At 42.4% G+C, this 23912-nt stretch overlaps 1 protein-coding gene across 3 annotated transcripts; it reads right to left on the bottom strand.

Moving 5' to 3' along the window:
- Positions 1-125: 125 nt before the first annotated feature.
- ap3d1 (adaptor related protein complex 3 subunit delta 1) lies at positions 126-23669 on the bottom strand. 3 transcript variants are annotated; one of them, XM_034530388.1, is made up of 34 exons: positions 23301-23669; positions 20395-20490; positions 19366-19446; positions 18619-18699; positions 18405-18512; positions 18098-18227; positions 17334-17473; positions 16824-16897; positions 16667-16716; positions 16448-16497; positions 15988-16036; positions 13962-14107; positions 13317-13465; positions 12975-13205; positions 12338-12569; positions 12022-12167; positions 11698-11839; positions 10315-10386; positions 10115-10190; positions 9367-9566; positions 8924-8997; positions 8592-8615; positions 7201-7369; positions 6858-7004; positions 6375-6428; positions 4424-4516; positions 4020-4181; positions 3606-3653; positions 2457-2646; positions 2232-2320; positions 1685-1770; positions 1215-1336; positions 834-913; positions 126-716 (listed from the first exon to the last, which is right to left on the bottom strand). In XM_034530388.1, the coding sequence occupies exons 1-34, from the start codon at positions 23394-23396 to the stop codon at positions 621-623; spliced, it is 3783 nt and encodes a 1260-aa protein (XP_034386279.1). In that variant the 5' UTR covers positions 23397-23669; the 3' UTR covers positions 126-620. The 3 variants fall into 3 exon arrangements, with proteins under 3 accessions (XP_034386279.1, XP_034386281.1, XP_034386280.1); XM_034530390.1 differs by lacking the exon at positions 6375-6428; XM_034530389.1 differs by lacking the exon at positions 8592-8615.
- Positions 23670-23912: the final 243 nt, after the last annotated feature.

Raw genomic sequence — 23912 nt, 5'->3', positions numbered from 1 at the left:
CAGGCTTACAAAGCCGAGCAGCACACACACACACACACACACACACACACACACAGATTTAGTGGGCAGAAAGAAGGGGGGGGGGGGGGGGGAGACGAAGGCGCAGACAGGTTTTAGACAAAAACAACAACAAAATAAACCTTCAAAACAGTAAAATCACAATTCAACCATCAACAGCAAAAGTCCAGTTGTCAAACATTACACAACTGTCACAGACTGAATTGTGGGGACAAAGTGAAGGGCGGAGGTACACAGGAGAGAGCGGAGGATGCACATTATGGAGTCCGAGTCGGGGGGGGGACGACACGACAGGGTGGCTGTTGGGAGTTTAAAAAAAAAACAGACGTGAAGATGAAAGTGCTTTGCAGAGAAGACGGCGCATGTACACAGCGAGTCTGTCAAACAACATCAAGTGTCGGGGAGTGACCACAGAGCTCAGCGGAATAACAGAGTGTGGGACACTGAAGAAGAAGGTAAGGGGATAGAAATCTTGAGAATCTGAGGACTAATAAATAGGGCAATACTGGAAGTGCCAGCCGCAGTGTTTCGTAACATGATTATGTTGTGAGGGAGGGGGTGGCATGGAGGGGTCAGCGGCACCCTGGGGCTGTCGGACACAATCAGCACTGAGAGAAGGTCTGCTTGATCTCATCCAGCACATTCCCAAGCAGCGTCGGCTCGTCACATTTAGCGTCAATGGACACTGTCTGACCAGACTAGGAGGAGAGAGAGAGAGAGAGAGAGGATGTCAAGCTCACAATCTGAAAGTCCACTTTTTTAAATAATTGGGTGTAAAAAAAATTGCTGACAATAAGTTGAATTGGTTCACTCACAGTTTTGACCAGTAGACAGACGTGGTGGCCCTGGATGGACCTGCTGTACATGGAGGCACAGGAGTCGATCCTCTCCACAACTAATCCAACAAGACAAGAACACAAGTGTCAAAGACACAAACGACTGCATGTAATCAGATGATCCGATTCTCTTCACGTTTCTTTACCACATGGGGTTTACTAGACAAGCACAAGTTTACCAACACAGAAACATATAAAACACTTTACTATGATAGTCACAACTTTCTGATTAACACTGCATTGATGATTTCTGGAAGAGGAACACTCTCCTCATATGGTACGCTTATGTTTTAGGGAAAGTCTCTCACTTGAGACAAATATTATGTGGCCTAGTGTGTGTGTGTGTGTGTGTGTATGTACCAGAGAAATGGTGGTGGAAGCAGATCCTGGCCAGTAGGTGGTGGAAGGGCATGTTGACTCCCTCCAGTCTGACAGAGCTGCACTTCAGGTCACCCGACTCAAGCAGCTTTGCAAACGCATCACTAGCCAAACAAAACATGAGAAACTCCATTTGCAATTTCTCCACAAAAACATGACAGAGAGCTAAGACTAACCAAACCGTTATTACATGCACACACGGTGCCCAGACAATAGGGTTTTAAAAAGGTTTTTGGTGACCTACAGATTTTTCTCTCTGGTGCCATCGTCAATCACACATTATCAATTTTACATAACCAGATTACATTACGAACACATCCTTATGCACAACTGTTATTTGAATGATTATTCTGAGGAACCCCTAAAGAATGTAAAAAAAAAGAAAAGGTCACTGTGCAGATTTTCCACCTCCATATTGTGGGTTTCAATGTGGTGTGAAACTTAACACCAACCTGTAGCAAGGAGTAGTGATTAGGTAGGATGAGCAGGTAAAGTGCAGTTTGAAGTCCAGTTTCTCGTGAGTGGAGGAGTCCTCATTCTGTGGGAACACAATAACAAATACAGATAATCGTAACGTGCCACTTGAACGAGTCTCTTTTGGTCTGCGGCACCTGTAGAGACATCGGAGGTGGAGGCTCAGGCACTAAAGTGAAAAGTGGAGCTGGTTAGGATTCCTCGTCTTGCTTAAACACGCAGCTTCTGTACTACTACGCCTCCCTGTTGGAGCCTAAATGTTTTGGACACGGGTGGAATCGACAATTGCTTTAACTCCACAATATCCAACAACTACAATTTATGTTTGGCATGTTGGGGATGGCAGCGGCCAAATAAATAAAAAGTGGATTATATCAGAGCTTTTAAAAATAAATATGAACATCTTAAAACTTTATGGAAGCTATCTTCCATAACATATCTTTTTGCTGAGTTGATATTTGTGCCATTTGTGTGTGTGTGTGTGTGTGTGTGTGTGTGTGTGTGTGTGTGTGTTTTCCTTCAGACCTTTATGATGAAGGTGAGGGTCCCCTTCAGTTTCTGTGGCATTACGATGCTCTGCATGGTGAAGACAAATCGCGCCTCATTGGACACCCCTGAAGAGAAACATTCACCCCAAGTAATCAGACTCAACAAAACCTCCCAAAGTGACACTTTAGAACACAATGGCTCTACACATGATACAGAACTTGGTATGTTGTGCAGGAGTATATTTTAGGGAAATCAACGTACCAGGTGGAAGCTGGAAGGGGACGCTGAGGCCATCATGTGGACCCGACCCCTCTGGCCTCTGCAGCTTGGAGTTGAGAGAGTCCAGGACGTTGAACTCCATGGTTTTGAGGAAGTTGTCACACTTGTTTTCAAATATAACAGATACCACAACCTGACTGCCATCCTGCAGGTTTCCCTGGATGTCAATTTCCTTTGCGGGAGAAAAAAAAGAGAAAGAATTATTTTTTTTTAAATTGAATCATTTTAATAATTTGCATTTGAAATGACTATTCAAAACACGAGTCTTCTACATCTCCCTTTTTGTAATTTACTGAGCGATGATTATTTCGAATAGACACAGTAAACACAGCAAATCTTGATTCATAAACCCAACACCGAAGCACACATTGTCATTTCCAAGAAACCACACAGAGCACAAGGAGAAAATCACAAGGACAGAATCATTCTCAGAAACGTTCACAGTCGGCCGTGGAAGTTAGTCCGTGAAAAGCATCACGGACAGAGAGAAACACATCTAGAAAAGCGTTTTTGATAACATTCTGTCACTGGCAGAAAGTTACCGAGTACCTGATCGACATCCTCCATCATCTTTGAAGAGAGGGAGAGAAAAAGAAAGGATCTGCATACATTCTTTTTTTCTGCTACTGTTGTCTTAGATACTTTTCACATTAAACCAAACAGCCTAAACACGCACACTAGCACGATCGTGTCCATATTCGTTTACTCAGAGGACGGTTAGAATTCGCTCAATGTCCAGGCAAAATGCAGGATTTCCCACAATCTGGATCTTAGTATTCGTAATAACATTTTACTTATTCATTTTATTGCAGTGATATGCAGTGTCGCGTCGAGACGACACAACAACGGAGCCGATTAAGGGCAAACATCACAAGGTTCATCAGATGATCAAATAAGTTTCTCCATCTCAGTAAGCACACAAACATGTGGGTTGTAATCTGGCAAGCAAACATATATCTAGTGCAAATCTTCCCTCACCCCTCTTTATTATAGTGAATTAAGAATATATTAAAAAAAAAATCAGGCAGATAAAGAATGCCCAACACAATCGGATGGTGGGAACAGCCCCGTCAGAGGAGCATGAAACAGTGGTACAAGTCCCTCCTTCAGAAGTATCTCGCAATCACTCACCATCTTTATGTAGGAGTTCTCAGCCAGCAGGCAGTAATTGGACATGGGCTGAAAGGAGAGAAGAGCTCAGGTCAGATCAGGCATTCTCTGTCACTCTGTATGCTAAGTAGGCAACAGGAGCTGGTTCACACAGTGTGAGTGTGTGTGTGTGTGTGTGTGTGTGTGTGTGTGTGTGTGTGTGTATGCGTGTGTGTAGTAGTCACGTGGTTTGAACAGTCGAGGAACGAGGCACACATCAAAAGTATTATAAATAATACTGCCTAAATGCAGCATCAGGTTATTTGTGCCTTTGAGGTCAGGGACATGTGACTTGTTTCTCCCCCTCAATAGAAAAGATACAAAGATTTTATCCTGAGTATTTTCATTCACACTTGACCGAGGTGAGGCTGTGAAACTCTGATGACAAACACTGACCGGCAGAGGCTCTTCCTCTTCCACGGTGCCATTCTGCACCGACTCCTCGCCACCACCGTCACTGTGGTGATGATGGTGATGATGCTTCTTCTTCTTTTTCTTCTCCTTCTCCTCCTTCTCCCTTTTCTGCTTCTTCTTCTTGTGTTTGGAGGACTTCTTATCCTTGAGAATCCCCACAAAGAAGACAGTAACAGTTCATCAGATATTCTGGTAATGAAACACGATTACTGGTCGACATATTCCTCCAAAGATCACATAAGAAGTGGCAGGTCTGTAGCACATCATTTACAGAACAATTGAGAATAAGAGCTGCCAATGTGCGACATTGTCAGGTCATTGGGAATCTCGAGCACCACAGTGAAACTTTCTACGTCGCAATTATTGCATCATCATTGGGTACTCACAGTCTCCTCTGGCTCATCAGGCTCTGAGTCTGGTGCCGTGCCAGAGGCCTTCTCAGGCACGGGGGCTGCTTCTGCTGCTAAGGTGGCTGCTTCCTGTTCACACACACACACACACACACACACACACACACACACACACACACACACACAAAAACACACAGAGGCATTAGTAGTGAGCAACCACAGCATGTGACAGTGTTTGCCACTTATGTGCTGATAAAGTTCACTCATTCCGAAAAAAAATTATTTGGTAAACCTAGTGCCTCACATACAAGACTGCTAACCATCTAAATAAGCAAATCCACAACTGTTTTACGTCTTATGGCTTTTTTTCCTGTGCCGTTGGATAAACTGTACGAACCGGCCACAAGAGCTGCCGTCAACAGATCCCTGGTTAACATGATCTTTGTGACAGCCTCCATGAATGCTGTTGGAAGATCTCTATGGTCCCCTGTGACAACCAAATACCAAAACAAGTCTTCCACTAAAGACATGTCGAGGCGCGTCTTTAAAAAAGGTAACATTTCTAGCCCAGAAGTGCTTTTACTTAGGGGGTGACCCCTCACAGCTCACATGATTAAAAACCGAAGTAGTCAAACCCCAAAAAAATTAAAATACCTGATCTTCCCAAACCAATAAAGCTCCAGAGGAGAAGGTATGGAAGGTACAATACTGTGCTAAAGGTCACAAGCTATCGGGTACGGTTAAAGGAATAGCGTGACATTTTGGGAAATGTGCCCATTCAATTTATTGCTCAGAGTTCAACATGGAGGCGGAGCTAGCAGTCTGTTAGCTTAGCATAAAGACTGGAAATGGGGAAATAGCAAAGAGGTAACAAATCCATACAATCAAAAAAAGTGATTATTTTTGGATTAAAATGTCCTCCTGTGCCATTATGAAAAGTATATATACACGATACCATTATTGATTTTGTTAATGAATCATTAGGTAAGAGCAACTTACCTAAAACTGGGAGGTTATCTCGTAAAAGAAAACAAAAGTTATGTTTGTGTAAATTGTTGAGATCTAACAAACATGTTGACATTTTTTTTTGCCCTCCACATCGGCAAATGAAACTTATACAATGTCATGAATATCCTGAAGTCTTTCCATCGATGTTTACTAGCTCGTGGTGCTCTTCTTCACTGCCTTTAATGGCGCGTTGCTACATTTCATTGAGCATTACCGCAAACAGCAGAAAATCTGCGGCAGGACTGATGATGATGGCACCGGCAGGTGTCCATGCACGTGCAAACAAACAGAACGGAGACGCGTTCACAATAAACATTGCTTCATAGCTTTTCTAGTGGTAAAAAAAAAAAAAAAAAAGGATTAATAATTACATACGGTAGCGCTAACGCTTTCATTTTTTTATGCCCCTTTGTGCAGTTTCGACACTCAAAAGGTCAAACGGAAACAAAGATGAGCACGACCCCACATGTGATCATGGCGGAAGCGGTCAAAAGGACAAATGTGGCGACAGGAACAAGAGAAAAAAAGATTCCAAGCCACATTCCAGGGAACCTCAGACCTCCGCTCACGTGTCACTACCACCAACACAACAATAACGACATCTACTTTGACCTCAAGACCGACACGACACCCAGCGAGCAAAACAAAAAACTGAGGAAGAGAACCACTAGCATTGTGAGGCAAATACACACATACTGTGCACACAGACATGCTCGAAAAACATAAGAAGGCTGGAGAATGAGAGGAAAGTGTTATGTGACCTGTGAAAAAGAGGAAGAAGTGTCAAAAAGGTGAGGGGCTGAAGATGTGAAGTGAAAAAAAAAATGATCCAAATCAAGAGGCAGTAGAGAGATAACATATGGAAAAAAACATATGAAGTAGATCAATAAAACATGGAGTTATAAAAGAGGAAAGTATAAACTGGAGAGATAAGGGGAGGAGGGAGAGAGAGAAAGAGAGGGGGGAGGGGGGACTCAACCTGGGCGTTAGAGGGCACTGGAGCGTTTGAGAGCCAGAAATCCAGATCTGAAACCTAGAAGAGGGAGGGAGGGAGAGGAGTGCGAGGAGGTGAGAGGGGCAAGGGCCAAACAGGTTCTGTATCTTTCTACTATTCATGAAAATGGATACAGAGATTACACTGCTCTCTTTCATGAATAAATCAAGTATTTGGCGAAAGACTGCGCGGTCTGCTACTTGATCACTAAAGCGGATTGAAAGACAAGCTGGGAGGAAGCAATGGAAGTGTGGAGCCAATGAAAATGATCAAAGACATCTGTGTGCGTGTAACGCTTTAGCGGGAACTCTACACTACATAAAACGATACTTAAGACATTTATAATCATGAATTTTAGATTGGGTTATTCAATTTAAAAATCTGAATTCTGGGTCAAGTGAGATCTTAGATATAAACTCTGTTGCTAGGAGAGAAACGGCCTTTCTCCGCCCTTTTGTAAGAACATACCTCAGCAGCGTTGGAGGCGGGTGGTGCAGCCACCTCACTGATTTCTTCCGATTGGACCACAGGCTCGTCTGCCTGACCCCCGAACAGATCCTCCCCCTTTTCTTCACGTTTGTGTTTCTTCTTCTTCTTTTTATCATCTTTGCTTTTCTGCAAAAAACAACAACCCGCAAATAAATTCATCTCTGTGTCACAACTAGGTTGAGAACCACAACCTTTGACTCATCACGTCATAATGGTTGACAGGTCCTTGTTGTTTCCCCCTCCCCCCTCTTGCTCAGACTGCTCCATAAATATACATCCATAAAGCAGTTTCACGAGTGGGGTTTCCATTTTTTACGCTCACCTTTCTATCCCCGTCTTTGTCCTTCTTCTTCTCTCTCTTTTCTTTGCTGCTCTTCTTCTTGGGCTCCTGTGAAGCGGGACTCTCTGCATCGCCATCTTCAGCTGGACTTTTGAGAGCCTCGGCTGCACGATGTGACCTGACTGGCAGCTTCTCACTGTCGGCAAGTGGCCTGGACGAACGGAAATGCAGAGACACACATTTTTTGTGTTTGGATGAGGATTGATGATGAGATTGTGGTTCACCTGGAAGTTGGTGCCATCATCTGGAAAATAATTATTACTGTATTTTCTGGTAGTGTTAGAAAAGGCGGACAAGGGTTGGAGGATGCAGAAATCTACTGCATTCAGGTACATATTCTGCAGTGTGCAGCAGCCAGGTCTCATTCAAAGCGTTAAGCCGTTCGTCTGGCAGAGCAAGAAGTTCTGGAACTTCCCGACAGTTAGAAACCACACCAATAAATTCCTACATATTGAACTAATAGGAGGCGTCAAGTTTATATCCTTGGGCCAGAACCTTTAAAGCAATAACCACATGCACTGCAGCCCCCTGCTGGTTATTCTCTATAACATTTTTTTTTTTTTTTTAAAAGGCACACTGCTCTGTCTGGCTTCAGCCGGGTAATAATGCTTGTGCCTTTTTAGAAAGCTATCAAGACACATTCAATACTGTTATTTTAAACTTTATAGAAATCACAAGCACTAACTTGACCCTTTCATTTCTTAGTCTTTAACCTCATATTCTATAAAACAATTCTAAATGATCGACTATAAAGCATCGCATTGGTCTCAAGGCACATGTGCTTGTTATTTCCACCAAAGGCAGACTGGTGACAATTTGGAGGCATTGGGAAGTCTGCCGAACTGAGGAAAGAATTCTAGCACCCAACTCCTGGGGTAAGTTTCCTGAAAGCATGTTGATGCTGATGGTGTTAAGTGCCAAAATACTTTTAAGAGTCCGTTCCAGGAGGACGGGTGATGAAAGATGAAATCCTAAGAAGATCAGCAGCAGCCAGTTCATGATCTTTTGGTAAATATGGAACAATGTCACTCTTATCGAAGATGCACTTTCTTTTAGGAGAATTCTTCTTAGAATCATGGTACAATTTGTTTAGAAATGATATGCTGCTGATATTGTCAAGATTATAAAAGTTAAAAAAAGAAGCAGGATAAGAGAAAGGAGTTATAGATATTAGACTAGGTCAAAGGCTAAAATGAGCGATATCGAAAATACTGGGAAAGAAGAGCAAAAAAAGGAAGCAGGTACTGCAAACTACCTGGATAGACGGGGCAGCTATGTTAGTGAGAGGAGCAAGACAGCTAGTTAGAGAGAAAGACAGAGGGGCAATCCATGTATAGTCGGAGCTCAGGTCCCGCAGCGGGGATGCTACTCACCTGCGCCCAGCCATCTCCACCAAGCTGCCCACACAAAGAGGCAGTGATGGGTGTGTGTAGGCATAGGAAAGAGGAAGCAGAAAGCAGAACGCCATGAGAAGGAGTGAGAGGAGGGAAAGGGCTGAGTCACATCGCCTGTGACACTGCAGACGGTAATGTCAGGAAATAAAATCAGACTGAGACATTCAAGATTTAAATGTAGTGATCCTCTGGTCGATTGGCTCCATCAGATACGCAAATCATGGGTTTCAGCAACTCAACTCAACAATTTGCCCATAGTTAAATTTAAACAAGCGTTTGAGCTTATGCAAATCTACATTGTGTGGACTCACTTGTCAAGGTCGATGTCCAGGGCTTTGTGAGGGTCATTGGGGTCCTTGTCATCATCATCACTGGGTAAGGCATTCTGAAGTAACGAGAGGGTAACAATCAATAAAACTGAGTTTATAACTTTCAAAGTAAATCTATAAACACAATACACAAAATGTGAAGCGATCTATAGGAGGTATTGACTTCCAGTCTCAGTTGTCTCAGAGCGGAGACCCCAAACGACCAAGTAAACAATTATGGTATTTACTTCTGACAGATTTATGTCCACATGTGTTTACAACCAAGAGAGGAAAACTGATAGATCATCTTTCACATTAAATTCCAATCTCCGGTAGAGCTACACTGTGTAATGTATATAATTACATTGAAATCAAATGTATTTTAATACCATGAGTCAGGATGCCTTTATGAAACAGATTGTGACGTTTACACAGCTCCATCATACCTCTGGCATCTCCTCGGTAACAATGTCGACCATGTGCGCAGGCGTGATGTCCTCCTCGCTCTCAGGGCCTGAATCATGTTTCTTCCCTCGTCCGCCGCGCTTTTCTTTCCGCTTCTTCTTCTCCTTCTTCTTCTTCTCTACTCTCTCTTTCTGACGACGCTCCTCCTCCAGTTTCACGTACTGGTCAGACATAGGCAGACCTGTGGGAGAGAGATGTACTGAGTCATATTTTAATAAGACAAATATAAAAAAAGGAAAAATAAGTAATTAAGCCAGACAAATTAAGTTTAGCATGATTTAGTCAGGGGGATTCTCTTCTTGCTCTCATTCATTCACAATCACCAGTCAGCTGATCATTTCTTATCAGCTGACTACGGGCGTTGATCGATACATGAACAAACCACATTTAGCCACAGCATCCTTAAGCCAATCATATCACTTCTGTCAAAGCATTAAAACTCTTCTCTCTGCTGCGTCAGTTGTCATTTCAGATGAACAGATTTGACCCTCCCCCTCCATCACATTGCATGGGAAATGCTCCTGATCCAACCCCAGCATTTCTACGCCCTAGATATACTACGTCACGATGGGGTATGGTTGCCAAAGACACTTTGCCAAATTATTGTTCACTCTAAAATTAATTGTAGCACGACAAGGAAATTAATTCTAGTACGATGGCAGTAAAATGTCGGTATCATTTCAAAGGTTGCTCGTGTGAAAACAAGTGTTTTGTAACAGAGTGTGCTACCTGGGACTTTGAGAGGCACACTGAGGTCAATCTGCACGACTGGAATGTGCTCCACGCCTGGAGCCTCCTGGTACACCTACACAAAAGAAGACATGCATTTAAAACATAACTTGTCTGACTACAGGTATTCAACATACTGTAAGTATTGCTAATACAACAGACTGGATTCAACAGAGACATGTGCAGTGAAACAGACACACCTTCTGAGAGGATGGGGAGGCTTTGATGTAGAACGGGTTGTTGGCTTGCTCCTGCTTTCTGGCTTCTCTCCTCTGGGAGAAAGAAAAACAGTTACATGAATTAATCAATGAAGGCCTGCCTTGGATCAGCATTAGAGGGAAACCACATGGGCAAACAGATTCTGCATGATCATGTCTGGACTGAAAATCACTAACTGCGTAATCAATGACGATGCTGAAAATGCTACGACATCAGTATGTTAAAGCGATGCAGGTTTGTTTATTTTTTTTGTAAGCTTTTGTCCTGTAAATGTAGTCATATAACTTGTCTGCCTGCTACCTTAGGAATTACATTGAATAGGTATTTGAAGGGAAAGTTGGTCGATTTTCAACCGACTCGAGGGGCACCCGGTCTCCCTCCATGCCGCAGTGACTGCAGCAGGCAGAGTTCTTGCTTTATTTTTCACCCTCTCTCTTACTGGGAATGTTGGTATTGCAAATGGTAGAAGAAGTACAACATGTTTTAAGTAGAACTATTAACTTTTAATAGCCAAACTATAAATACTGCAGAGTAAAAGTCCTAAATACAATTGTACTTCCGTCAACAAATGAAAGAGGCAATATCTGCACAATGTACTTAAATTTAAGTCTGTTCAAGGCGGCGCTTTCAAGTCTATGATGCTGAACGGTTTAAAAAAATAATAAGGAATCATATTTTGATCACTCTTTTGTGAGCCAAACATGATTTGGCAATTTAAAACATTTGAAACATTTCTCTGTCGTCAGGTAAATGCAACAATGTTTTCCTCTAAAGTAGAAATACACAGTAAGTTGTATATTTTCTAAGTGCTTTAGGTGCCTTTTGTTAATTTTTTCAGGGAATAATTAATTAGAATAGTAACATAATTCAATACTTTGCACATCTAAAACCTAAAAATAAATCTCTAGCTGTTTGGGGTCCTTTTAGTTGGGCCCTGGTTGCTTATCCATCTTAATCTGCCCCTGGTGTTGTTTCTCGTGAACCAGACTGTAGGCCTATTTCACTGGTGTTTCAGGCGGTAAGTAGCTGAGACTTCGGGGTGTGAGTGACACCGCTATCTCATTGCAGGTATATTGCTGAAGACCCAAAGAAAGCGCAGCGTCCAGTGGGAAGTTGTTTGTATGCGCAGTTCGAGAAACTTGCACCCAGTAACACCACAGGCCAATCATTCGGCCTGTTTGAGGCCGAATGATAAAATATATATAAACCGAATATAAACCTATATATATATATATATATATATATATATATATATATATATATATATATATATATATATATATATATATTCTACTGTACTAAATACACTAAACAACAATGTTGCTTGTTCAGCTCAACAAGGCTACAATCATCGACCAGCTCACCTTTGCCAGCTCCTTCTCGTCCACCTCTGTGTGACGGGCGCGGGAGTGTTTGGGCTCCTCCTTGGCAAAAATAGCCTTGGGCTGCTCGTCCTCAGACTCACTCTCAGATGGAGGCTCGTTGATCCAGGCATCCAAGTCCAGACTGCACAAACAAACTCACTTAAACTTCACTGGCCAACACTAACAGACACATGCTGGTGGACCGGTATGAACAAGTCCTATGGGTTTTACTCAAAAAGATTAAAAATACATGTCAAACTATTTAATAATGTTGTGTTAATAACTTTCTAATGTATGTGTTCCTCATTTACTGAGCAAACTCACCCTTCAGGAACAGGCACTTTTTTCTGTGCTTTGGGGGCGACAGGGTTGAGTTCTCCAGCGAACAGAGCAATGACTTCCTCCGCTACTTCTACGTCCTTCTGTTGCAGTTTCTGGATGTACTTGACCAGCTGCAGGATGCAAGACGCCTGAGGACATGAGAGAGGGTGAGGCAGACAGGGAGATTAGCAGACATTTATCAGATTGTATGTAGTGGGCAACCTTTTGAGGTATACAATTCCAAAAAAACGTAAGTATCTCTGTTATTGCTTTGGCAAAAGAAAACCAGTGGTGACATCTATGCATGTCTACATCTTACCCTCTCCTGCACCTCCAGGTTGGCGCTCTGGACAAACAGCGGCAGCCTGTCTATCATCAGCTGACTGGTTTCCTGTGCTGCCGTGCGGTCCGTGTTCCCCTCCTGGTTCTTCAGCAAAGTGGCAAACAGCTTGGCTGCGTTCTGAACGTACACTGCCTGGATGTGGCCCGGTAGGGTGGCCACCTTGGGCCGCAGCATGGCCTCTAGCGTCTGCATCGGGTTCTCGAGGTGTCTAAGGAGAGGAGGTGGATTTAGAGAAAGACCTAATTTGAAAACTACATTTAATCACAACACTGATGCAATTTCCAGCACGTCACTGAGGTAATATTTCTGAATTCTTCTCATGAAAAGAAGTTCTTTGATCCTCCAAAAAATTAAATAAAGGATGTTCTAAACAAAGCAGCTACTGTGTAAGAAAGGTTTGGAAATTTGTAAAAAAAAAATACCATTCCAGACACATCACCTACAATGGGAACCCTTTAACTACATACCATCATATTATCCTAATAGTCATTTTTACGCAGCATTTTTAAATTACTTCAGGTCAACCTTCCCTATTGTGGGAATGGCTCCCTTCTTATGTTCACGTCTTCTTTACTGAAGTCAGTGTGCATCCCAACGAGCAAAATCAACGTACTCAGAGAACTCGCCGCAGATCCAGGCTGCTGCGTACAACACCTCACAGATGCCCTTCCGCTGCACGTTGCCCGTCATCAGGTGGGCGTTGTCCAGCAGAGTGGCCATCTGGGCCACGGCAAAGACCCGGATGGCTTTGACCCGAATAGCCACATCCAGCATCTGAGAAGCAATGAGGTGGCCGTGGCGTGTGCCCTCTAACCGAGTCAGCTCCACCAGGATGCTGATGTACCTGTGAAGCGTGAAGGGTATGGTTGAAAAAATCTCGTCAAAGAGTGACGTCAAACAAAATTCACAGAATATGGAGTGAAAGTTAAGACAATGCTGGTGTGGAGCAACTGACCATTCAAAGTTGGTGATATACTGGTAGTTGCTCTGGCTGCAGATGTCTATGATCTTGGTGAGCAGCTCGTCTCTGTAGGTGGTTCCTTCGGCTTTGTCCACATGCAGCATCAGCTTCTTTACAATCTCCATTAAGTTCTTTTTGGATACCTGGGAGAGCAACACAGCTCAAATTTAGACGCAAAGATAGAATTCTTTCAGATAAAAAAATTATTTGATCTACTGAGCCAGAGAGGAATAATTTCCTCAAAACAGCTTTAAAATGAAGGATACAACTAAATAATATCTTGCACAGCGAACATATCACAGAATGGTGTAATATGACATACAATACTATCACACAACCACTGGTATCGAGTTAACACCTCCTGCAGAAGCTTCTACATCACCCATTAGCTATTCTGGCCAGCAACTGTATCATCCCGACGAACCTATTGTAAACCAATCAAGTAAATCAAGTCCTGTTATATAAACAGTGCACGTGCAAATACTTATGGTAAGAGGTAGTCCCATGTCCTGCCAAGAACGGAGGTAATTTTATGGCAGTAAAACTGAGAGAACTAGAAATCTGAGTAAGTAACATGATCCAAACTAAGAATTGACTTAAAAAACCTTGATGTGTAAAAACAAACGTCTCGCTTCATACCATGCCATAGAGCAGGTCCAGAGCTCTCAGGCGGATGGACTCGTCCTTGTCATCCAGACACTGGAGGATGAGGTCTTTATGAGACTGCACTGACTTGGGGTGAGTCTTTAGGATCTTTGACATGGCCAGCAGGCCCAGGTACTTCACTGCAAAGACAAACATGGACTCAGCACATTTCAACACAGATTTACAGCACCCTTAGCTCACCGAACCCTAGCAAATACAAATATCAGCTGACATTATTATCTACATTAAAAGTGGCAGTCTTGAAGATTTTCAGTTAAATAAATGTCTTAATGACTATCGCAGAATGAGGGAATAACAATGGCCTATGAGATGAAGTGCGAGAGGCTACACACCTCGAAGTTCTTAGTGAGGCAACTAACTACTACAAAATAAATATCAGATCGCAGTTGCTCAAAGAGTGATTTAAAAAAAGGCCAATTATTTGCCCGACTTCTTTATTAAAACTGACAAGTTTATTTCGCTGCCCCCTTTATTCTGGGTCCTGTAGTAATACATTAAAACCACATCTGCTGTTACAACCAGTGAATAGGGTGTCGCCAAATCAACCAGGACCATATCTTGAGGATTGCCACATTAACAATTAAGTATGTTGTTATATTTTCTTAATCAAGCTCCTATCATGTATAAACCTGACTAACCTTACTTGACTGTAACTGCAGTGAGAGAACCAATACAATACCTGGACAGAGTTATTCGGAAACTGGACTACTTGTTAAAAAAAAGATATTTCAGTTACTACTACTACTACGCTTCCCTAAATCTAGTCACTCTGAAAGGACTAACTAATATATGTTAATATAATATGAACAAATAAGTTTTATCTTATTGAATAATCTATACAAAAAAAACACAAGGAAATGACTAACTAAATATCATAAAGGAAAGGAACACAAAACATACACAAATATGGAAAGGACACACAAACACACACACACACACACACTGGACACAGTAGTTTTGTTTTGCTTTATCCTGTCGAATCCTCGGCAGCTTTTCCTACTCACCAATTTAAAATACTAACAATTGGAAAAACCTGCTGAATCACAGCCTTCTGTCTTTCATCTAAGACCAATGCCTCTCAGGTTTTTGGATCAATAAGTGTGTGCCTGTAGTCGTGACCTTGGTGGTAAAGTGAGCCTGGTTATAAAAAGGCGAGGTTATAAAATGGGGAGTCTGACAAAGCAAACATTTCGAGGAATAAATCTATTGCATCTGGTGCGCAGCATCAGATTCTTCCCATTATACTTAACTGCACTACACCTAATGCATTTAACATGACGTTGTCAACAAATTCTTCGTTAAATTAAACTTAAATGTGCAATATATTTCGCTTGCATATAATATTTTTAAATAATGATGACTTCCAACATGGCCTATTCCGGCATTAAATTGCGTTACTTTAACCGATTCCATCAGCAAAATATCTTCAAAATCTAGGGAAGCTGTGATCTTTCACCTACTTAACTTATCAATGTATTTGAAAGTGCTACAGCTTACGCATCACTTTGGTGCAGTAAACAGATAAACAAAACCTAAAAACCACAGGTTCACAGTGTGCTTTGTGAACATCAGAGGTCTACAGTCTACTCCACACAAACAACTATCTATGTATGTGTCCAGATAACTCGAATGGCTGGATGCAGTATTCTCAGCTTCAACTGGAAGAGTGCAAGGGAGTGTATTTATAGAGCCACGCCTTATATTTGAGAACAGCAACTTGTATCCCTTTTAAATTGAGGCAACACGGGGGGGAAACACGCTGCAAGTTGTTCACTCTTTGTGTCGTACACAGGATTTGTGTGTGAAAGTGTTATAGTGACTTCACGATAATGGTATTCTAAGCAGGCCCTTCAATTGAGAATGGGACTATCATAATGTTCGAGTTATCCAGAGTCAGGGGATCTACATTATTGGCGTCTAAGAGGGTGGACTGTTCCATAGTCAGAAACACGCAGACAATGAGAAAATGACACACTGCAGGCATTGACAGAGGGCTCACAGTTCTGGTCCGAGTCTTCGATCAGGATTCGCAGTTTCTGCACACAGAGCTGAAAACGGAGAAAGAGAAAGAGAGCAAGAGAAAAGGGAGGGAGAAAGGGAGAGCCATTAACATCACTGTTAATCTTTCGAAAACAGTTGCAGTCTTGTCATAGAAATTATAAAAAGGAGACAAACAAAAGTGGGAGCAATGGGGCTTATATTTCATGGTGCAAAGATATTTGTTCATGCATTACTGACGGTAACAACTGACAGCAAGAAGAAAAACAGCTTCATGAGATCTGCTAGCTTGTCCTATAGTTGCTGTGTCTCTACTTGAAAGCATGTTTGAACAGACAGACTTGTGAACAGAAAGAAACACTGTGAAAGCATGCAATGCGGTTCGACTGGGTTGGTATCGGTTATGATTAATATTTAACCACAGGAAAGTGCAGATAGAGGAGTGGACCTCAGAGGCTTACCTGGATACTAGCACTGTGGTTAGGCATCCCAGAGGACAAGGAAATCAACACTGCATGGGAGGGACCAAATAAGCAATTAGAACTGAATGTGAACTAAAATATGTTTGAAAAAAAAAAAAAAAAATGACAGACGTGGATTACACTGGACTGAAATAGAGCAAAAGCATACAATAAATACATGAGACCACTACTTTGCACACATTGAATACAATTACTGACCTGCAATCACAGTGTTGACACATTCATACAGCAGAGACATGGCAGAGGTACTGTGAGAGAGGAGGAACGATTATTATTGATATACCCCATCAGATCAAACCGCTTTTACCTACTGTGAAAAACGTTTATTGTTACATTACATATCATTTCATCTCACCTGTGGATTAGGTTGGTCAGAGGTTCGATCAGCTTCTTCCCCAACCGTGGCTCCAGAGGAGTGAGCGCACCGAACTGTCAAACACAAAGAGCACCACGACACACAGTAGATTATGTCTCACAAAAAGGAATTACTAGTAACTTTGGATAAACTTAAACTATCTTTTCATAAACAAAACGGATTCAAGGAGTTTTATTGTGAAAATGTACAATCATTTTATAACAACTCCAAGGAGAAGCGATGAGAACTTGTTATTAAAAAAAAAAAAAGAAAAAAAAAGAGGCGCTTCTGCTCACATGAAAACAACTTGCTAAGCAATACTGGTGAAGGAACAAGTATCAATTCCTCTTTTATGATGATTTATCCCTGTGTGATTGGTGCAATACTGCTACTGTTATACAAAACCATGGCTTGGTGGTGCACAGTATGCACCAGTAAGCTTTTTAAGACGGTGTGTAGTATTTCATCACCACTCCAGAAACTCAAGTTCCCTGTATCCTGTTGACTTACCAGCTTGATGATCTTAATGAGAACCCAGTTATTAGTAGAAGAGGTCATGAGTTTGAAGAAGAGCGGGGCCAGAGACAAGTAGTTCTTGGGATTTCTCCGAGCCAGCTCACAGATAACATTTACTGCTGCAGACTGGACACCTAAAGAGGAAAAGAGATAATCAGAAAAGTAGTAATCAGAATAAAAACGCCACGAATATAATCTATTTAACATAACTAAAACAAAACAATTAATTTGATATGCTTATTGGAGTTGGGGTGAATCACCTATGGCTACAAAACATGATAAATAGTGTAGCAGTATAAACACAGGCAAAGGAAAAACGTTTTAATGTATACAATCTGTTCAGGAGCTTTTGGTAAAATATTAATTATTTTCATTTAAGTGCAGAGAAATTTTTTGTGCCGTCATAAGTGGTAAAAATGTTAGAGAAGTAAAGAAGGTACATTTGTTTTCACCTCATATCACATTTGAAATATCCTTTTGACATCAGTTGAAAGTAGCTTTTACAACAAATATAAATATTGTTTCACTGATGGACAGTGCGACACCATAAAGTCAGATAAATGCCCTGCGAGATGTTTTTGTTTCCAGAACAGAAATAGTCCGGTGAGCAGTTGAATATTCCCAGACAGCTGTGACAGTAGCACAAACGAGCCGTCCTTAATCTCATATTCTTAGTTGCTGAATAATTCACAGGGTTCAGGTGACAAAGCACAAGCTCCCTGCGTAACAGACTGAATGCAGCGCGTCGGTCCTGATACCTGGGTCTGGGTCCTCCAGTTTCTCCTTGAGCCTGGGGAAAGCGGGTCGCAGGGACTCTGGGTACTTCAGAAACACCTTGTACATGATCAGCACCGCTTTCTTTCTGATGTAGGGTTTAGTGTGAGACATCTAGGGTGGGGGGGAAAATAAAGACAGCTGAAACGGTTGCGTTCAAACTAGAAAAAGGAATTACCTCTTCTTGACTGAAAGTTCTGAGGTCAATAAAGACCCGGGAGGAGTTAACGAGGGAAAAGTAGAGAGCACAAGTCCTTGTTGGTAAACCTCTCGACACTCTCCATGACTCACCAGTGTCATGATGTCATTGGCCAGGTCCCGAGCCAGGTCAGGAGTCACAAAACAAGAGAGGCCGGTGAGGGCCACACCTGTGTCATACTGGTTGGGACTGCTGAGATCCTGGGAGAGAAAAAAATAAAATAAAAAATAGAAAGGAATAGTTTACCAGACAGAAGAGATTGGACAAGCGATATTCATAGTGGGCCAGAGGAAGAACATCACTGACCTTTCGGATCTGATTGGTTGTCAGCATGATGACATCAGTGCTCTCGTGAAAGCACTGTGAGGCCGCCAGGTAGCCAATCCTCTGGAGGAAATAAACGAAAGCAGAAAGATTTACACACCGTGCTGCAATTTAACTTTAATCACTGACTGAACAGCAGATATTCACATTTGAATATTGCAACATCATCATCATCGTTATCGTCATCAGCAGGTAGAGGAGAGCGTGTTTTGCCACCATTAGCGAGCTAACGTCCCCCGGATTAAGTGACAAAATGGATCAGACTTGAATGTAAAAGTGATTTGGGAGAAAACACAGAACTAGTAAGAGCTTCAAGTGGAAACATACTTGTTATTGTATCAATCGTTACAACCAACAGTGGCCTAAAACATATTCACAGCCCAATTTATTTTGTTATTATGTATTTTGTAATGTTGTGTTTATTTCTCATTTTGATATATTAGGGAATGTGGTCCTTCTTTTCACAATCAGAAGTGGGCCTTTGATTACAAAAGGTTGAGAACCCATAATTATAAACAGCAGATCCATGGAGCGATACAGCAGCAGTACATGTTTGAGTATGTATGTGGAGAGATTAACTAAAATGGTACAGCTAAGGACAGCTTGTGAGATGTATCCAATTTCTTGACAAATCCACACGTGGGCGTACACTAGTCATAGCATCGTGACCATTAATCCATTAAGTGACCAGGTTTAATGTTCTGCATTTCCAATACGTCCGATTTTTACCTTGTATGTGAACTTGGAAGAGCTCATAACTTCAACGATGTTGAAAGCGGCCCAGCTGACATCATAGCCCAGCATCTGGAGCTGTAACACAGAAAAGACAGAGAGGGAGGTGGGTGAACAAGAGGAGGAGGGGGCATCGAAGCTGACGCTGAGGTGCACATTAAATTAACTAAATTATTTGAGCTGAAAGCTCTGAAAGTGGACACAGATGCCTGTTGCAAAAAGCCATCCAAACCTAAATGTTGGCCTGCTCTATAAATAGAATGAGTGCTTTCTAGTAAAACAGAAATGTTACACTTTTGTCAACAAGTGCCGGCTCCTAGCCATTAGGCTGTATACTGACTAATCGTGAGCTACAAAACACCATTTGTATATGCACTCTTGTACCTGCTTTATAAACATGTACTAAGTGTTTTTTAACTGGTCACTTCTATTTGCCTCTGATGAAGCCTTGAGCCAAAACAATGGGCTCAGATTCAGCATGATGCCATTTGAAAAGAAAAAGAACAAAGTCTATAAGCATCTCGTGTCTAGTTATCATAACCAAACTGAATTTAACATTGTGTGCATGCTCAACACGGCATGCCACTTTAGAAAAGCATGAAACAGTTTGAGCCTACTGGGAGGTACAACATTAAATATCTGATCAAAACTAAATCTTCCCGAGCTGGCATTTGAATAAACTTCAGAGATAATCTGTGACCAAGAATATATTTCTTACCTGCTTAAAAGGTGATAATATAAACCGGATACTTATGAATGAAATCATATGTTTTGTTTGGTTAGTTTGGGCATTTGTTAATCTTGGGTGTTGAATATTTAGAGATGATTGTGAGAACAAAAAAACTGGCATTGCTTTTAGCGAGTTGCCAGTGAAGCAGCCACATGAACTGTGTGCGTCTATCCAAAGAAACACAGGTGAGCTCACACTGAGAACTACATAACGATGGTGTACTTCATTATGTGTATGAAGAAGTGAAAGACAAAAAAAGAGTCAGTGATCCTGTGGAGGGTGTAGAGAGATCTTACGTAGGTGAGCTTGCACACAGCATTAGCTTTGACAGCGATGTTGTCCTGCTTGAGCTCCTGTTTGATCTCATCGATGCATGTGGAGATGTACTTGGCCTGAGGGCAGAGAAAGGAGAGGACAAACAACAGAAACCAGATCAGATTAGGTGGAGTGATATCCGGAGAGGGCGCCTGCTCCCAAGCACCAGGAACAAGCTGGACAATCCTGGTCTGTCTGTTGTTGCTATCCATCAGCCAGCAGAGGTGGCCTAGACGTTATACTTATTAAGTATTATGATGAAAATTGTAAGACAAACTCAAGTCACGAGTCGTTGGTGTTAGATTTAAAGTTATGGCAGGTCTAAAGTCATTAAATTCATGACTTGTGACAAGAGTATGTTCCACGGGAGTGCTAGCCAGTATCGGACTGCTGAAATACTTTATTTTGAGGTCTTGTGCCAAATCGCAGTTGAAACATCATATGGCATGTGGCTGTGGCTTGTACGCCAGGAACATTTTCTTCCCCGATAGACAATACTGACATACACACACACACCACTTGTCTAAGAGATTTTCATCTTGCATGGTCCGATGGCTTGATTCCGCTTAAATACGGTACACATAAGCTCCAAAAACAAACTGCCTGTGCTTACAGAACAAAACATATTAAACATGAGCAAAATATTCACTCACTAATTACACAGGTTAACAGCTCTCCCATCCTCTAATTATTTTTTAATAAAATGAGTGTTTCCAGGAGCCTCACATTTGAATGAATGAGGGAAAGAAAATAGGTGTTCTCACTACCATGTTATAATACACTAGATTTCAATGAAAGGGAAAGAGCAGAAGGTACATTTCATTTAACAGTGGAGGGCAAGCTCATTTAGTCCTCTAAATAGAGCAATCAGTCATCTATTGTTGAGAGGAGCAACCTTGCAAAAATAAAAACACACACATATCGCTCTGTAGAGTGCGAGTGTGTGCTGGTCATGTGTGTTGCAGTCATGAGACAGCACAATGACAGGAGGAGGAAGGGGGCGGGGGGCGCGCTGAGCTCTGCTAATGCTGCTCCTGGAGAAACTGTAGCTGGAGGAGGGATTCAACACAAGATCACCAGACACACAGCGCTTCTGCAGCACACTTGTCATCAATGAGCGATTCAGAACCCATTGAAATAACAGAAAAAGTTGAAAAGACAATCCATCAGCCAGCAATGAAGCAATAAACAGACAACAAGGACAGATATACCTACAATTAAATAACTAATCTCACAGAATTACACTTTGGACATCCTCACACCCTTCCTACAATATGCCAGCTGTTCCAAAGGCAGAGGAGGGAGAGGGAATGAATGAACCACATAAGGACTAGGCACACATGTGAAAAACAAACTGTGGGCTGGCCAGGAAAAAGTCAACACACACTTAGACATGCACGCACACACACAGCGTATTAATATTTCAGCGAACTGTTCCCTGTTGACTGGGCAACCACCACCTTATCTAGGCGGCCCAGGTTGGGTTACATCTGGTGAACATCTCAGCTCATACCCTGAATCACAAGAACAGGCATTGATAGCCTCGAGCAACAAGCGATCCGAGTGCTTGATTGACCAAAAATATTAAAAGACACAAATGTAGATGACGTAATAATCGAGCAAAATGTGAATATAGATGATTAGCTCTGGTGGTTTCGCCTTAAAATGCTTGTAAATTGGTATTTGGGTGAGATGGTGAGCAAGGACAAATGTGCCACGTAGAGAGAGAGTACTAAATCCAAAAACCGCCCTCGGGTTAGACACACTAGCTCTACATTTCACATCTGACATACAGCTTGAGACAGGTGTGCACAGCACAGCCGCTTTGTGTAACACCAACCATGGGAACCTGCCTTGTACCCTCACCCCATTCATTACACCTCAACCCCACCCCAGCAGGAACAGGGTTAGACAAAGCTAACACAGAGCTCACAAGAAGAGCAGGCTGATGCGAGAGATTTAAACGTGGCTGCCCCCCAAAACAGTGCCCTCTATCGGCCCATCCCACCCTGCTCCCACTTATCCAGGTGCTGTGATGGGCCGGTCGTCACCCACATAGCTGGGACAGGGATCACCTTCAATCACTGATGGGACGTTTCAAAACGAGCTGCTGGCTGACGCATTTCAAGACATCAACGAGTTTATAGAAAGATGCAATTTTAATATAAAAAATAAAATAAAAACACCCAGCATGGTCGTATGTGCATGTTTAATCATACAATAAATTAGGCCTCTTTTATATTCTGAACTTTGCATATGTAATCAGAGCATCACGTCATCCATTCAACAGTCGAGGGATTCTGGGGTCCTCAACTCAACAAAAAAAGAGTGAGAAATAATATTGAAGACCGCTGGATGAGTCAGTCACTTCAGGCCAACCATTGATCAAAGTTAGCAATGGTTGCCTTATGGTAGCACTGTCCACACGAGCAGTGCTCTCTGGTACCGGAAAGTAATCCCGATGAAGTGTGATAATCTATTCGAGCCGCTTCCTCCCAACTGTCTGACAGTCAGCTAGCTAGGTTTAGCTAACTAGCTGTCAGTAACAACTCTTCATCCATCCCTCATCTTCGTTTAAAACCGTCCACGTAGCATGACCACAAAGTGAGCAACCGCGCGCATTCTTTAACGTGTCATTTAAAAACACGTTAAAACGACCACGAGACGCGGAACACGACTGTGTTGTAGCGGCTGTTAGCTCGCGGGGCTAGCTGCCCTACGGTAACTTACCGAACGAACGCTAGCTGTGAGCTAGCCGGGCGGCGATAACGGTACTTTGTAAAATATGTGTCGAGTTAAATAAACATAAATGAACGAAAGGTTTAAAATATTTCAGGGTGACAGCGTTTGCTCGTTGTTGTTTTTTTGTAGTTTTTTTTTTTTTTACCTCGTCTTCCTTGTGGTTCCTTATGCCACGTACTAAATCCTGAAGGTTTTTATCGAACATCCGATCGATGCTCCCTTTGACAATCTTCAAAGCCATGTTCGCCTGCGACTTGTAAGCTGCCGCTTGAGTCCTGCGGGGCCGAAGAGCCTTCCAGAGGTCTAGTGGGTGCCGACCGAGCCTCGAGACTGTCTCTCATCCACCCGGGTACCGTTAGTGCATGGGGGGCGGGGGGGGGGGGGGGGGGGGGGTCTGCTGCTGTTTACCAAGCCCGGGCAGAGGAAGCTGAGGCCGGACGGGGCGTCCTGTGCTGTGCAGAGACGCTGGCAACGGATCAGTGTAGGAAATGGCTGACAAAATGGCGTCTTCAGTCAGCTGACTCGAGTATGATGCGAGACTCCCAGATGGGAATCAGTGGAATTAAAGGTCTAGTCCCCCCCCCCCCAGCCCCGCCCACAATAGCAACATGTTTTATGACACCCGCACGTTTGAAATGAACAAGCTATATTAAATAACAATAAAAGAGCTATTAGTCTGAATGTGTGTGCCAATTCCTCAGAATAGTGTCAGGCAACTTGTCAGGCAAAAAAGTATTTTACACAAACACAGATAATT

This window comes from Cyclopterus lumpus, chromosome 4 (genome assembly GCF_009769545.1).
Source record: "Cyclopterus lumpus isolate fCycLum1 chromosome 4, fCycLum1.pri, whole genome shotgun sequence".
Taxonomy (NCBI): domain Eukaryota; kingdom Metazoa; phylum Chordata; class Actinopteri; order Perciformes; family Cyclopteridae; genus Cyclopterus; species Cyclopterus lumpus.
The sequence above is the reverse complement of the archived record's forward strand: the minus strand, read 5'-3'. Positions and strand labels throughout refer to the sequence as shown.

What these genes read in the sequence shown, in the direction of transcription:
- ap3d1 (XM_034530388.1), bottom strand. Translation starts at nt 23,396, where the DNA reads ATGGCTTTGAAGATTGTCAAAGGGAGCATCGATCGGATGTTCGATAAA. An exon ending in CTGTGTGCAAGCTCACCTAC is followed by an intron (nt 19,447 to 20,394) that starts GTAAGATCTCTC and finishes TCTGTGTTACAG; the next exon opens with CTCCAGATGCTGGGCTATGA. An exon ending in TATATCACCAACTTTGAATG is followed by an intron (nt 13,206 to 13,316) that starts GTCAGTTGCTCC and finishes CACGCTTCACAG; the next exon opens with GTACATCAGCATCCTGGTGG.